General features: G+C 43.3%; 1 protein-coding gene across 2 annotated transcripts in view; it reads right to left on the reverse strand.

Annotated features, from left to right (window-relative positions):
* Window positions 1-104: 104 nt before the first annotated feature.
* Window positions 105-15,664, reverse strand: part of stxbp1a (syntaxin binding protein 1a) — a 40,573-nt gene continuing 25,013 nt past the window's right edge. The window contains exons 7-20 of one of the 2 annotated variants that reach the window (XM_079289731.1): window positions 11,631-11,779; window positions 11,290-11,374; window positions 10,933-11,063; window positions 10,680-10,787; window positions 10,484-10,547; window positions 9,221-9,286; window positions 9,066-9,146; window positions 8,685-8,823; window positions 8,317-8,426; window positions 7,974-8,075; window positions 7,576-7,661; window positions 5,864-6,018; window positions 4,603-4,760; window positions 105-1,845 (exon numbers count right to left, since the gene is read on the reverse strand). In XM_079289731.1, coding sequence (XP_079145857.1) covers window positions 4,651-4,760; window positions 5,864-6,018; window positions 7,576-7,661; window positions 7,974-8,075; window positions 8,317-8,426; window positions 8,685-8,823; window positions 9,066-9,146; window positions 9,221-9,286; window positions 10,484-10,547; window positions 10,680-10,787; window positions 10,933-11,063; window positions 11,290-11,374; window positions 11,631-11,779 — 1,386 coding nt within the window. In that variant the 3' untranslated portion in view covers window positions 105-1,845; window positions 4,603-4,650. The remainder of the gene's footprint in view (window positions 1,846-4,602; window positions 4,761-5,863; window positions 6,019-7,575; window positions 7,662-7,973; window positions 8,076-8,316; window positions 8,427-8,684; window positions 8,824-9,065; window positions 9,147-9,220; window positions 9,287-10,483; window positions 10,548-10,679; window positions 10,788-10,932; window positions 11,064-11,289; window positions 11,375-11,630; window positions 11,780-15,664) is intronic. The other variant, XM_079289732.1, reaches the window with a different exon arrangement.

A 15,664-nucleotide genomic window follows, 5' to 3' on the forward strand; every position in this document is an offset into this window, starting at 1 on the left:
GAATCTTGTTGACCCTAAAGAAACAAAAAAGCAAAAAAAAAACCACTTGTTTCTGCTGTACTTCACTGTTCAGGTGATGAAAAATAAAGAGTAAAATGTAATGGAAGCCAATTTATTAGACAGCCTTAGTACACATGGAAGTATCGTTTGTGCTTCAACACTCGCAAACATACAATCCCAATAAGTTAAACAGTTTTAGGACAGACTAATGCATCAATATTGTTTCCTCTGATAAATAATTTTCATATAAATCAGTTGATTAGACAGTAAACTCTAAAACAGAAAATTATAATGTTTAAAAAATGAACACAGTCAAGCATTTGCATCACAGAAAACGCATTATAGTGCAATATACAACTCTGGCCAGGAAAGGGAGGAAGTAAAAGGGTGGATGTAAGTTATTCTTTGCAAAGCCATTCACAATTGAAGAGTTTACATTGCACCAGAGGAGGAAACAGGCAAAGAAAGTATAGATATTCATTATTTTCCCAGTTGACCACTAACAGCTAAAACGTCAAACACGGCGGCTTCACATCGACATGTTTTAAAGGAAAAGTTTCACATCAGTCAACAGTGAGACGCTAAAACAGCAACATATGACAAATACACAACACGACTCAGTGCATGGCCCAATGAAACATCACTAACCGATGATAAGACTTAATCTGACAGGATACAATACTGAAATACAACTGGCCCTTTTTAAGATTCATTAAATATCAGCAAGCATTTCGACATTAAAACATGAAGTTTCTCCGGAGAAAGGAAACTGTTGTGGCAAGTAAATACTTTAGTCCCGGCAGGCAGAGGAGGGATGTTCTGGCTTTTTACAGAGCGGTTTCTCTGCCCAATGCTCCACCAAGCGTCGTTTTACACAAATACTTCAACAACAATGTATGCTTTGAGTACGGGACACCCAACGTCAACGTGCGTCGCTTGCTCATTAGCAAACTTTTTTTCAATTAAGTATCTTAACCACTCCCCAGCAGGGATATTTGTAATAGAATATTATGAACTGTTAATATTCTATCCACCCTATTTCTATATGTTACATTAGACTAAGTATTAATGAGTAGAATGCATTAGATTTACATCGCTATAGTTTTACCGAATGAGCAGGCAGCGGCGTTTACGGATGCACCGTTGAGTAGTGAATAACGCGTCAGGAGTGGTTTTCAAAGCGATGCCCAAAACAAAGGTTTTGGGTGAAGTATTCAAGCTCAACATCTTAGGGAAAAAGCTAAGTGCTAAACCCTGCGGCTTCCAGAACATCCACAATGGATACAAACACATCAACAGTCCACACAAGTCCAAGCATGCTACTGTATACGAACATCTCAAACGGGCAGGGGGAACTCCTCTCTGATGAATATATTTTTATATGTATTGCATGTTGACCGATATGATATATTTTACAAGATCAACCTCTCAAACAAGTAGGAAACCCAAAGCAACAAACAAGAGAAAATGTCTACTTTTTTTGCACAGGTGTCACAGCATACAATATCACATGTTGGTACTTTAAATGGCCTTCTGTTCAGATATTTAAACCTGTTTAAATTAGTTAATTTACTTTCATCCATTGTAAAACGTGGGAATACTTGTAACAATGTTATTCTTTGATACATCATATTATTATTTTTTATCATCTTAGAGGTCTTTTTCTTCTCAAGCAGGATGCATACACAATGTAGGGAAGGATACAGAGGTAGGATGGGTAGACGGGTTAATGTAAAGAGGAGAGAGATGCGATTGGAGGATTTTAGCTTGCAACTTCCTCGTCTGGTTTGTTCATGGCCTTGAGCTGCTCCAGCAGGCTGGTGGGGGTGAAGATGTGGGTCGATCCTGGAGACACATTCATAAAACACACACAGAGCGTTAGATCTGCACGTCTGGAGGGAAACGGATGAAAAATGTGTTTTCAGCTCTTGCCATGAATGCCTACTCTAGATGAGCACACGCCCACGTAATGTTGAAAGCACAGATAGAAGCGCTGAGCAACCCAAAGTCATGAAATCACAACCAATTAGCCAGCAAGTTAAAATGGATAACGGTTTAAAAAATATATATTTTAAAAGGTGGGAGTTAACCAAGTACTTTGAGTATTTCCAATCAGACTTTTTATTTCAGAGGAATTCTTTTCACTACATTCCTCTTAGAGCTGCTGTAACAGAAGAGTAGCTTCTCACTGTAGGTTGTTTGGTCAAAATATGAATAGTTTTGATTCTCCTAAAGACTTAAAAAATAGACTTGTCAGCCTGTAAACAAACATGTCGCCAAAACTAGCATGACTTATGCTAGTTTTGCTGTTTTACTTCAATTGTCCATATATTTGAAATGTTTTCTTCCTGATTTGTCTTTAAGTACCATGTAAACATCCCCCACCTCTGACTAATACTCTCGAGTACTTCACTCTACAAACATATGAAGCCGTGTTAAACTACATGCAGCTGAACAATATGGAAGTACACAGATCAGTGATTGTCATGAAATCCCAAACCAGCATCGCGTCTTATATGAATGAAAATGTCAAACTCAGTAAGTCTACTAACACAGATGAACTGTTGTGACAGCTGAAGACACATTTCAGACATTGTGAATCTTTAGCAGTGCTAGACTGGAGTAAAGCAAACTGTCAAATTTGTTGCTTTGCCAAATAAAATTTTTTCAAACTTTCTTTATCATGAATAAGACAAAACATTTGATTTACTCCTTATGCAACAGTGTTTGACCTACATTGGTTTGTTTCTGTTGCAAAGCTGCATGTTTGGTTACCTGAAAGACGTTCACCTACAGTAAATAACACTGATACGATAACTTAGAATAGGAACTGGCGGTATTTAAAAACAGAAGAGGAGGAGGCAAGCCCGTCTGGAGTGTGGTCGTTATGGTGAACCGGGGGTCGTGGGTGAGAGGTTTCGTGTGGGACACGGAGGTCAACGTCGGACCGGCCTCGCCTGCTTCTCTGCTGTTCCCCAAACACACAGCTCCGTGAGCCTTTTTGCCCCAGAAACACAACACCGCCACTAAACTATTGTACATGGCTACGCTAAGACCAAAACAGCATAACAAAAACAAAGACTTGTTTTAGTAGTATGAGGGGGGGGCGGCCATACTGCTTATGGTGAGAGCTGCTTACTGAGGAAACCACAAAACCAAACGTTGGTTTGTTAACGATATCGCTTTAGCAGATTAGTTAGGCATGAGATGGATACGCAGAACTACACTGTGCAATCTTTCATGGTCGAATAAGTGTTCAGAAATAGCATCGCTAATTACAATGGCCAAAGCTGAACAATGCATCCATCTGAATGTAGATTGCAGATTAAAAACATATTGAATTGTTAAAAACAGCTAATTTGGGTATGTGCTCTTAGAGCGTGTTTTAGTTAAACAGGTTCTTTAGAATGTATCAAAGTAAAACGAACAGTCTGCTAGTGACTGGTGTAAACAATGACTTTTGGAAGAAATGAAGAGTCTCCTATATTAGGGGAGGGGTGGATTAGCTGCATCTTTACCTTTGTATTTGGTTGCTAAAGCATATCAGGTGGAACATTGCTACATTCGCAGACTGTCAGCAGAGAGTCATCATATAGGCCCTGATACAAAGAGCAACCTTTTGGGCATCTTCAATTTTTCTGACGCAATTATTGTTTCCTGGCTGTTGCCCCGTGTGTCAGCGCCCTGAAGGTGATATCATGACCCCTCTGCGGACGAGCCATGTGAACGTGTGATGGTGGGCTGTGAGAAAGTGACGTAAGAGGACTGGTCGTCAAAAGAAAAAAAAACCACAAGGGAAAGAGGAGAGGATCCTTCTTTGAAATCCAACATCAAGTCAAGGACCCGTCCTTATGTGGAGAAACCAGTGACAAATCAAGGTGACTGTCTTTGCGAAGGGTTGATTAGAAAAATAATCAGACAGTAAAAACTGATAAGATGGATCTCGGGGGTAGATTAAATCTGGAGTGAGTGTTCAACAGGCTCAAGGGGCCTTTGGGTGGCTGTCGAGGGGCGATTTAATCCACCCAGCTGAGATGATGGGAGGAGGCAGCAGGGATGGGGTCACGACCCCCTCGGACATGGCCGCTCTTCAGCACAGACTTTACTTGGGCTGAATCCAAATGTCCACCCTCTGGACTCGAGGGTCCTCCATACTGGGCCCTCGTAGCCTTGCAGTCTAGTGGCCTCAGTACATATGGCCAACGAACATATCGTTAAATAGTTGTTTTTTTACATGATCAGCAGGTAACGTCTGCTCCCCAAGCGCTCGCTCTAGAAGTCTAACGCAGTGGATTGTGGATTTGGAAAGCGGTCAGACGTTTGGATTCAGCCATCCTGTCGGGAAAACAGACAGGCTGCACCTGACTGAATAGCAGGAATCCTGTTCACTAATCCAGCTAACTGTGTGTACAGGGACTAGAGCCTGATGGAGCGGTCCATGCATTGAGGAACGGTCGGGGGTTGCCCATCCCTGAGGGACACGGGGGGGGAGGCGGGTGGAGTTACATAAAACAGTACCGAGTGTTCAAAGAAAGAGGAACAAGGAGGAAGCCCTTGTGCTGCGAAGGTTCAGAAAGGGCTTCTTTGTGCGGCTGCCTTTACTTTTTTCAGTGTGATTTCTCTCTCCCTCCCTCCCAATCTCTCTCTGCCTCACTCGGCTGTGGGTTCTGCGTCCTCAAAGGACACCCTAGTGGACTCTCGGAAGTCGGGGTGCTGCAGGTCCGATAAGAATTTGGTGGGGGTGAGTATGTGGGTGGCACCTGTGGAGGAACAGAGGCGGCTTCACCACTCGTCTCTCAGCACATGCCACGCCCCCTTCCCCACTCGCTCCAAAAACAAAAGGGTTACAAAAAGAAAAAACTGTCGTACAGCAAACACACACACACACACACAGTTCACACACACACAGTTCACACACACTTGCCATGTTGCACAAACACAAAGAAACACACAGATAAAGACATGGCGTGGCTGCAATTTAAAAGACAACAGTTGTTTTTAAAGACAACAGCTGAAGCAGAGCACAACGAAAACTAACAAGACACTTTCCCATTTATAACAGACTGGCTGGCAAAGCTTTAAGACAGTAAACAGTACACAGGGGCATAACATGAAGGCTTATCTGAACAGAACACAATAGGCAGGTTGTAAAAACTATCTGCAGCTATACGTTACACAAGGTTGCTGTGCTCGTTTGTGGGATTCGTGATCAGGGTGAAGTCAAAAAGGAAATGACGCCATCCTACATGAGCTGTGTTGTGGGTGGCGAGTTATATATTCATAGTAGACAGACAGACAGAATACATATAGACCACAGTTAATCCTGTAAGAAACTAAACTTCCTTATAATGACCGTACGGCTTGTGTCACCAAAGTATAACTTAATCCCAGAAAGTTATTCTTAAAAACGGGCATTACCGTGACAAAAAGTTGATTTGTTTCACCCCATGCTTTGAGAAATCAAGCAGACTCATACGAGGTCAAATGTGTCATCATTAAGAGCTTTGTCTTTCTTTTTATGCACTAGATTGTCCATTCACCTCACTTCCCGTGGTTACCGTCATGTCTCTCCTCCCCTCCATCTTTATTTGAGTTTGCTCCATTTCAGAAGCTTTGTCCTTCTGCCCCTCAGAGGACCTGCTGGTCAAACCTCACACAGTCCTCTGACAATGCTTCAAAGGACTTGGGCCTCTAAATTAGGACGCAGCTTTTATCAGCGTTCACGCTTTCTATAAAAAAACAACGGTCCACTTCGAGACACGTCCACTGTGTGTTACTTAACACCAGGCTGCGTCCTACAGATATGAACACTTCTTCTTGCTCTTGGCCTGCGCTCAGTGGCGCCTCCTGGTGCACTACTCACCAATGACGGCCTCCCACTTCCCATTGGCCTGCGTGACCTCATAAGCGCAGCGCATCTCGCTGAAGGACGCTCCGCCGATGATGAAGACCATGACACGTGGCCCAGTGCGGTACTCTCCAGGAGTCTTATTCTTGTGCCAGTGGCCGTACCGAGCACTGCCAGAGCAGAGAGAACAGGTTCACGTTAGTACAGTTCCACAGCTCGTTTTTGCCTCATCTTGACATCCTGATAGTCTTTTACCCAAGTCTCTCACGACAATGGACGCAAAGATGTGCTGTGTTTGTTCATCAATCAAGGGACAACAGAGAAACTTTTCAAAATCGAATAGTTTGAGTGAAATACTAAATATGAACTCAGTCCCTAAGCCATTTTGGTTTTGACCAATGTTTAGGTGAATATTCTTTTCATTGACATTCTGTGGGTTTATTTTGTTTGATTATCAGACTTGGCAAACTTGCCTCTTGTGTGTGAAGCAAAGTATAAAACATTAATTGACGCCACTTAAAGTTTGAGACTGAAACCATATAAGGTGAGTTGAAGTCAAACAGAGGTGTCATCTGTATCTGCGTAGCTTTCCTTTGACATGTATCCTAATGTGACCATCTGTGAGGGCGGGTCTGTTTGTAACAGGAGAGGATTTGACGCTGACTCAGCACACACCAGCAGAGTGAAGTGTGAGGATCAGTGGGGCTCAACATGGCTTCATCACTCCCTCTCAGAGACAAACACTCACTCACAGAGTTGGACAATTTGGAGTTGGAAATATTGATCATTTGTGATCAGGTCAGCTTGCTTACATGTTGGGTTGTAGTTTCCAGGGGTGTTATTTAAGATATATATTTTTTAGGAAAAACGTGAATAGAAAATGTCTCAAGATACATTTTTTTAAATGTTGCTGACATTTCATCTCCTGTGACTGCAGATCATTTCAATGATTCCAATCATTAAAAAAGGTGCAAAGTAATCAGTTTAAAAATGAGGAAACTTATATGGTAAATGCCGGGTTGTTACCTCCTGTATTGATGTTCTTATTTGTTAAAACGTACATGCATTATACGCATTATACGCAACAAGCGTCTGTTGAGTTTTTCCAATGAAGCTTTAACTGTCGGTCAAATAAAATCCTCAATTGTAAAAAGTGATTCATTGGATTAAATACAACTTTCTTCAATGAATATTGCCTCCCTTTGTGGGAGAGCAAACTGTTGAGCGCAGCAAAAAAAAATTATTTTTAAAAGGTTAAATGCCAAAAAAACTTGGAATTTTGGAAAGGTTCAAATCCATCTTTTTTTTGTAATTCATTTTCGGCCTTCAAAAACAATCCTGCGCAGCCACTACTGGAAACAAATTCTACAAATAGTAAAATACTAAAAACATGAGTGTCGCCGAGCTCAAACAGAATCAATAGACCTACAAAAAGAAAAAGCTGCGCTACGTTGAAATGTTGATTTAGGATTTGATTGTAAACGTTATGAATGAAGCTTTGCAGCATGTCTGAGCTCTCGTCATGCCTCCTTTCTTTGCACACGGCTCACGAACCCGACAGTCATCAGCATCGCCTCCCTGCTCTCAATGTTTCTCCAGTATTGATCCGTTAGACTCGTCTCCCTTCCCAAATTACAATCGATCCACCTCCATTTCTGTCTTCAGAATTTACGATGCAACGAGACGTGCATACGTGCGAGTCTGTACGTGTATATGCGTCTGTGCACCTGACTGCAGTGGTGCTGAAGGAGGCAGAGGAGCGGGTAGAGATGTAGGGGTAGTGCTTGGTGTCCAGCTTATCCTCAATAGCATCCTGCAGGGGGACAAAAAGACAAAACAGATCTTTGTCAGCAATATAGTCTGCTTCAAACACTTCAATAGGGGCTTCACAGTTGTGTCACGTCTCTTAGCAACCATGTGTGGCTCCATCAGAGTGGTCCATTGGAGAATTGGCTTTGCACAAATAACAGGCTAAATATAGTCACAACCAGGCTGTTTGGTTGTTTCGGGTGTACGTCAACTGAAAAGTAAATGTGCTTGAATGAATATTGTTGTTTTTGGAGAAGGTTTGCAGAATCTGTCTGTAGAGAATTGTCAAACAGTGATTTAAGCCCTTCGGACACACCTCCATGATGTCCTTGACCAGTGGTGTCCAGCGGGACAGCTGATAGGTCTGCTCGCTCACACGCTCCTTCCTGTCCAGCTTCTTTCCTCGGCGGAGGGTGGACTAATGAGGGAAAGAAGAGACCAGGACGTGAATGAGATAAAGTGGGAAAAGAACAAAAGAAATGAGGACCAGAATCACTCGATGCCTCGTGTGTTAGTCTAGAAATATTCCATTCACACCGTTTGGTCCATATATTGTATTGGGAGATGATGGAAAGTAGACAACGGTTGACTGACAGAAAAAGCAGAGGAGAGAAGAAGAAGAAGAAAAGAAAAAAAAAAACAGCCTGTGAGGATCTTACGTCTGTGACGATGGGCACGCCCAGGTGAGCCATGTTGGTGATGATCTCACTGTCCTCAGGGGGAATCTGAGCGTGTTGGATCAGCTTGTTCAGGTTCTCCTCCGTAATGCCTGAAAACACACACGAGTGTTTGTTATGAGATATGAACTGTGCGTGCGTTTACATTTAATATGTTCAGCTTGTTCTGGGGTGAAAGGGAATTCATGTTTTTGTAACTGGAGTGCAAAAATAAAATTATTTTATTAAAACTCAAAGTCAACAGTATATACTTCCTGTATACTGCTTAAACATAACAGCTTAATATAGCTGTGTAGAACTGTCAGACTTCAGATTTGATTTCTCTATGTTGCCTGCCATCTCCTCCTCACCATTCTTGAGGAAAATGTAGAGCAGGATGATGCGGATCTTGTCGTACGTGGTGACGTTGGCGTCCAGTAGGATGGGCACGATAGCCCTCATGGGGTCTTTGATCTTCTCTCCCTCAGCGTCCGTGCCCATGGCCAGATCCTGCAACAACAGAGAACTCAGGTATCGCATCATGTTTGTCCCTTAGAATGGTCATTTAAAACCCTCAAATACACATTTACTATTTCAGAAATCATTGTCATTTATTCATATGCAAAATCTTCATTTTATTTTTTTTATTTTGATAATGTCCTCCTTTAGCAATAATGTCTTCTTGAATTGGTTTCCCCCCTCGTCATCTTCTTGTTTCATCTCCTCTCCTTGCTTCTCATCTCTGCTCTCACCTGTTCCACACGGCACAGCTTGTCCACTGTTCCCTGGTAATGCTTCATGCAGTCCTCAGCCAGCTGCAGATGGGTGGAGTACTGAAAAACACAAAACATACAAGGGTCAGCAGACACATATTTACACACGCAGGAAAACACACACACACACACACCTTGCTGAGCTCCTTTTGGTACTGAGGCATCTTCTTCAGCATCTGGGACAGATCCCTCATAGTGGTCTGTGGAAACAAGCAAAAGAGTGACGACGTCAACATCAGGGCAGGATATAAAAAAAAGACAACTACATTATTGATAACAGACCATATTTATGTTGGACTCACTACATTTTTGCTACCAAGCGAAACAAATGCATAAATATAATTTAAAACGAGCAGCATCTTTACACGGCACACAGTGGAAACAGGATAAACAGTTCGGTTCTGTCCAAAGGTAACTAAATCTGCCCAATAGCAGTGTTTTCTCATTTAGTACAAAAAAAGTCATTGAAAAAACAACAAGTTGTGGTCTTACCAGGCTAGCTGTTTACATTTTTTATGATAAGCTTGTCATACGAGTGGTATTTCAATATTCCTATCAAACTCTAAATATCCTTTAAAAATGTCAAAAATATAGCATTAAAAGTTATAATATAGTATGACATAACAATGTAATTAAAAGTTATGAATAAAGTCACAGTACAGCATTTCATAAAAAAATCTAAGTGTCACAAAAATGCCATTAATAGTTTCATAATGAAGTATGCCATAACAAGTCATATATTAGTATGTCATAAAAAATTATAAAAATTCACAATATAGTATGTCAACAAAGTAAAAAGTCATAGTATAGCATGCCATTACTTTTGTCAGAGTTTATGTCAGAATCTGCCATGAAATAGTTAGAAAAGGTTCCTTGGAAAAGACATGATTGAAATGTTGTACATGTCATCGTACACTGGCTCTGAACCAGGGCTACTTGAGTGAGTTCCAGGGTTCCCAGAAAAATGGGGAATAGTTTATTTTCACGATTTATTTCACTTTTGAAATGAGACCAACGTTTACACAAGAGTGACTATTCTGATCATAGGTTTCACTTTCTCCACCGTCATCTCCTCAACTGTAGTTGAAAACTGTAATTCTGGTCTTAATCATGTTTCACCAAAGTCTTTTCAGACGACGGTCCCTGAAGCAAAATCTTATCGAATGGGGATCTGTGACCTAATCTGTATTAATGTAGGGCGGTCCTTGACAAGAGAACCATTGCTGTAAAAATCCCCTATATTTACCAAACACACACACAATGCATTTCATTTTAGTTTTTGAAGAATTAAAAGAAGTGATCCGCCATGCTAAGTCACACTGTAACACCAATAACTTGGCAATACTGCATGTTCAGACTGTATATCTCAACATTTCCTGCAGCAGCTTCATCTCTACCTTCTCCCCAGAAGTGTTCATCCTCTTGCTGGCAGAAAAGTCCTTCAGCTGACGGGTCACTTCCCTAATGACGAAACACAAACAGGCAAGGGGAAGCAGTGACACAAGACAGAAAGGTTATTATTATTATATAGCGTGAGTCAGTATCCAGAGAGTGAACAAAGAGATATATAAAGAATAAGAAGAAGGTACTCACTGGGAAACCTCAGCTATGTGTTTGTGTCTCAGGCTCACCCACAGGTCATCGTCTTCATGCAGCAGAACCTCCTTCTCACGAGAATCTCCGATGCCACTGGTCTCATACCTGAAGAAAGAAAGACACTAATTAAGGTTCAAATTTGTGACTGAAGCAAAATATGATATACAAAAAGTCTGCCTGCTGCGGCTTTAACCTTTATTAAAATGAACCTCTCAGGTAATCATTTTTGTCAATTGTGTTTTTTCCGTACTTGTAGACGTCGTTTTCGATGGGCAGCAGGTCGTAGCCCATGGCCTGGAAGGTGAGCTCATGCAGGACAGGAGAGACGGGGTCAAACGCCCGGTCCAGGATGATCAGCTGTGAGCGAGCCTTGTCTGGACCCTACAGAGAGGACGACACACAGATACAGGAATGAAAGGAGTGCTGAAGATAAACACACCGATATGATGTTCTACATAGGGTTACTTTAAAGTACATTCTTAGTCATGTAGAATTTTACATTACCTACCAAGACAAATATTTTTGCAACAAGAATGAGACAACAGGTGAAAACAGAAATCCTTAATTAAGCAAGAATACAGGGGGGTTAAAGAAGAAAAGGCCTTACCTCTCCCATAGTGGGGTCATCAGCCTTGTACGCGTCCAGTTTGTCCTGAACCAGCTGGGCCAGGGTGGCGTTGTCCTTGTACTCGCTGACAGAATGAAAGGAAGTGGAATGTGACAAGGAGATGGACAGACGAAAAGACAGATGTCCAAGCAAACAGAGACAAGAAAAAGAAAAATGGAATTAAAGCATTTTGATAAAAATACTTGAATAAAAATGTTCAGATTTTCCATTTTCTTTTTTTTTTGAGAAAAACAAACATCTACACATGTCTTGCTGCAGCAATACAGGAAGACAGGTTTTCAGTTTGACAACAAGACTTCTTGAAGCGCCCTGCTGCTCACCCTCGGTATCTGACAGCAGGGTACTCCTTCAGGGTGGCACAGAGCGTGGCCAGCTGCTCAGCCAGCCTCTCCATCACCTGGTTCTTCAGCTGGGTCTTATGGGGGCTGTAGAAACTGTGGAAGGCATCTGGATTGTCCAGAGAGTACACCTGCACACACACAGACATAGACACAGCTTAAAATACTACTTACTATGAATACTTTGACTTTTTTCGCCCCTTTTTGATCTACTATACTAAGATTTGTTTGACAAACTACATGATTTTTTGTCGCATACTAAACAAAGACAACTGTGATGCTCAGAAAAACCGACTGACCTTTCACTCAGCTATGTTATTATGATGCGACGGCGGATGTTAATGACCTTTGCCCTGTGCATTCTGGTTTCATTGCAGGCGATATAAACACACTATACTAGGACTTCTTTTTTTTAACCATCCTAGGAGATCATCATGTTGACAATATCTGCCTGTCTCCTCACAGATATCCAAAAACATGCATGCGTCCACAATCTCCTCTGCCCAGGTTAGCGCATCTCGTGCTCAGGTCCGGGTCCATTCTCGCAGTAGGTGATTCGGCCCCACTGCTGCACCATCACATTTGAGGAGAGAGGAGCCTCTGGAGCAAAGCCGTGGACTTTTGTGAAGGACGCAAGTTAAGCACTGCCCTCGCTGCTCTACGCTCAGACCAAGTCTCAAGCCCTGGAACCCACCATCGAGATCATGAGCAGGAACGTCAACAGTCCCAATCCTCCATGCCATCGGTCACACCGCGTGGATGAGACATGGGCAGCCTGCCTGTCAAGAGGTACACGCCAATACTGCGGCTCGCTCGGCTATCAGTCGGGACCTCCACCTCGCTTGTCTGTCGGTGTTAAACCTGGGACGTCCAGGCAGTTGTTGAGTACAATCCCACAAACTATCCCTCCATGCTTATCGTTTGGTCTTCCATAACCCGTCACGTGCGCTGCACCGCACCGCACGCCACCCAGGTGTTCTCATTAAGGACATCAACACCTCCGCCCTGCAGCTGCTGCGTCACCACCAGTCTGTCTGGACTGTTGTGGTACCTGCGGACACCAACGACCTCCAGATGCAGCAGTCGGAGAAGCTAATAGAGGATTTGTTTTTGATGCCTGTTGGGATCTAAAGGAGCGTGTTTGGGTTATCAGCATTTAAGAAACTGAATTCTTGACATCAATAGAATTATTGATGTATGTAACAATTATTAATGATTATTAATATAAACGGGGCACCACCCTGCGAACAGGGACCAATAACCAAACGATAAAACTAAGTCTCATAATTAGTAGTCACTCATAATGTCAATAGTCTGCGTATGACTATACATTCAGTGACAGTGAAGGTTTTAAGTTCGAGCACAGGCTACTACATACAGTCTTATCAAATACATATGCACAAGTAATCACAGACGACTGCTCCTGAAAGTATAACAGAGTTTATTGAATCAAAATAATAAAGGATCAAATCAATTAATATTGCAACCAACAAACGTTATCATACGATTTTATATGCCTAAACTAAAGAATGAATAAAATGGATGAGGGTGTATGTCTGTGTGTGTACGTGTATGTGTGTGTGTGTGGGTCTGTGGGTGAACAGGAAGGAGTCTTACAGCTACGCTAAAGACTACAAAGATGGCGGCGTCGAGTGACGCTGGCCAAAGGGGAGGGGCCTTAAGAACTACAGCTAGAAACTACAAAGATGGCGGAGTCGAGGGACCCGGACAAAATGGCAGAATGGGGCTGCTGTACGTAATTCACGTTTGCCTGGGCAGCACGTGATGTGAGGCGCTCGTTTGAACGAGGTTCCCCAGGGGTAGAATTAGGAGCTGTGTGTGTGTGTGTGTTTCGTGAAAGGAGGAAAGAGAAAAAGGGAGCGAGAACTCGAAGTGAATCACGCTTCGGCGTGCGATGTGGTAGGGAGCCTGATTGCTGCCTCTATCATGCATAAATATACCGCTGTCGTCTTGGAACTGCCGGTAACTTATGCCGTGATAAGCCACGCACCTCAGCTCACTCACCGAGTCGAGTTAATGAAAAGAGAACTTCCACCCGGAGGGGAAGACAATGAATGAAAGTAATCCCAAAGAAACAGTCATAGTTGATACACAAATACAGCGGCGCTTCTCTGCGCCGTAATGATTGCGTAATATCTCGATATCACGCGACAGTAATTTAAACACACAAAAACACGGGGATATCAACATATAAATGAATGGCCTGAATTAAACTTAAGTTAATTTAAGCTAAGCTATGCCCAAATGCCAAGAACCTTACTTGTAGATGCTTCGTTGCAACGTGGAAGTGTCCGTGGCAAAGCTGTCCGTTTTCCTCGTCGGGAAGGGGGACAGGGGGGGAGCTTGCGGGTCGGCGCGGCTTTGCAGCGGGCGCTGTGTGTCGCGCGGCGTTGAGCTGGCGCTGTTTCGGTCCGTCGTGGAATGGCTCTGGAGCAAACGCAGACGTGAACTATCCTCGCTGCAGGGAGGACAGTTTAACTTCGGCTGAGACGACGTGGTCCGTAGGTCTCCCGGTAATCATCGGTCAGGAGAGGAGCGAGGCTTCGTCGGCTCCTCTGTGCCGGTTTGTGCACAAAATAAAAAGAAGCAGAAAGCACTGAACGAATGCTGATGCAGATTCGTTATCGCAGGCTGTTTCGTCCAGCGAAATGGCTCGTGACCTGACAGGGTTTGATGAGGGTTCGAGGGGCTCCCTCGTGGGGGGAAAGCTGGTTCTTCTGTGGCCTGGACGGGGGTGTCCGAGCGAAGAGCCTTGTGTGCCTCCTGTTACCCCGGAGGGAGAGTTGGAAAAAGCTATGAGGTGGGGGCAGCAGAGAGTTTTATAGAACAGTGGCCGAACCACAGGGGTCCTCGGGTCTCTTGGCTCTCGGCCAATGAGATTGCCGCGGTTACCATGGTTATTTGGGGGGGGGGAATTCACACCTGAGTGTGAAATCCCTTTGCTCTCCTCAAACTACAAATCAGGATGAGACCTTTGCTTGACAAAGTGAAGGCCTGATTTCTTTGTCCACAGCACATTTTGAAGCCATATGGTGAGAGCCCAACATCCCCCCTTTGTTCTGAAGAGCGAGGTGTTGGCTTCGGTCTTTAGAGCAAACCAAGGGCTGGCATGTGCATCCATGTGGTGGGGAAACCTGAAGAGGTGAGACAGTCCAAGTGTTCCTGAGACCAAAAGCAGTGGTTAAAACAGGCAGTGTTCATTGTTCATAGAGTTCAAGGTTCATAGTGGTCAAGTTCATGGTGTTCAAGTTCAGAGTTCATTGGCATCTGGGCAGATGACTAAGGTGGCATCTGGGCAGATGACTTTAACTACTTCTACCTACATCTACTATCATACACAATTCAAATCATAGGTGAGCAAAACATTATTCCCAAATAATTCAATCGCTATTATGATGTTGTGATAATCTAGCATTGCGGCACAGTGTCAAAGAAAGTAACAACCCAAATAAAACAAAACACAAAACACAAAAGAGAGAGAAGGAAAGAATAGAAAGACAAGAAGCAGGTGAGGGGCAAACAGTGGTTACTGGTTCAACTCCTAGACAGGACTGGAGTCCGTCGGCGGAGCAGTCGTAGGTTGGCTACGTGGTGTTCTGAATAGGAGGGAATCCAGTTAGTCTGTCGCTTCTGGATCTATTAGTACATGATATGTGCGTCTACCTCTCTCTAATCGGTAGATTTAGAGCGAGTCCTGTGTCTAAGTTTTAGAATCTATCGATATTGGAGTTGCGTTGCCAAGACTATAGGCCAGAGGTACCTGTGAGGGTTGCATAACAGTAGAGGTAGCAGATTTACAGATTTCTTAGCACGGCTAGTGTGACTAGCTAGGCTGGTCTCTCGCTGCTCCAGCTGTTGACAGCTGAGCCTTCTCGGATGAGGTCCTGGGTTAAATCTGACTGCTACGGCAGAGGTTATGTCCTCTTTGGTTACTTCTGGTAGAGTCCATAAAGCATGCAAAGGGTTCTCTATGAGAGTGGAGCATCAGTTTACAG

The sequence above is a fragment of the Melanostigma gelatinosum genome, assembly GCF_949748355.1.
Source record: "Melanostigma gelatinosum genome assembly, chromosome: 18".
NCBI classification, from domain to species: domain Eukaryota; kingdom Metazoa; phylum Chordata; class Actinopteri; order Perciformes; family Zoarcidae; genus Melanostigma; species Melanostigma gelatinosum.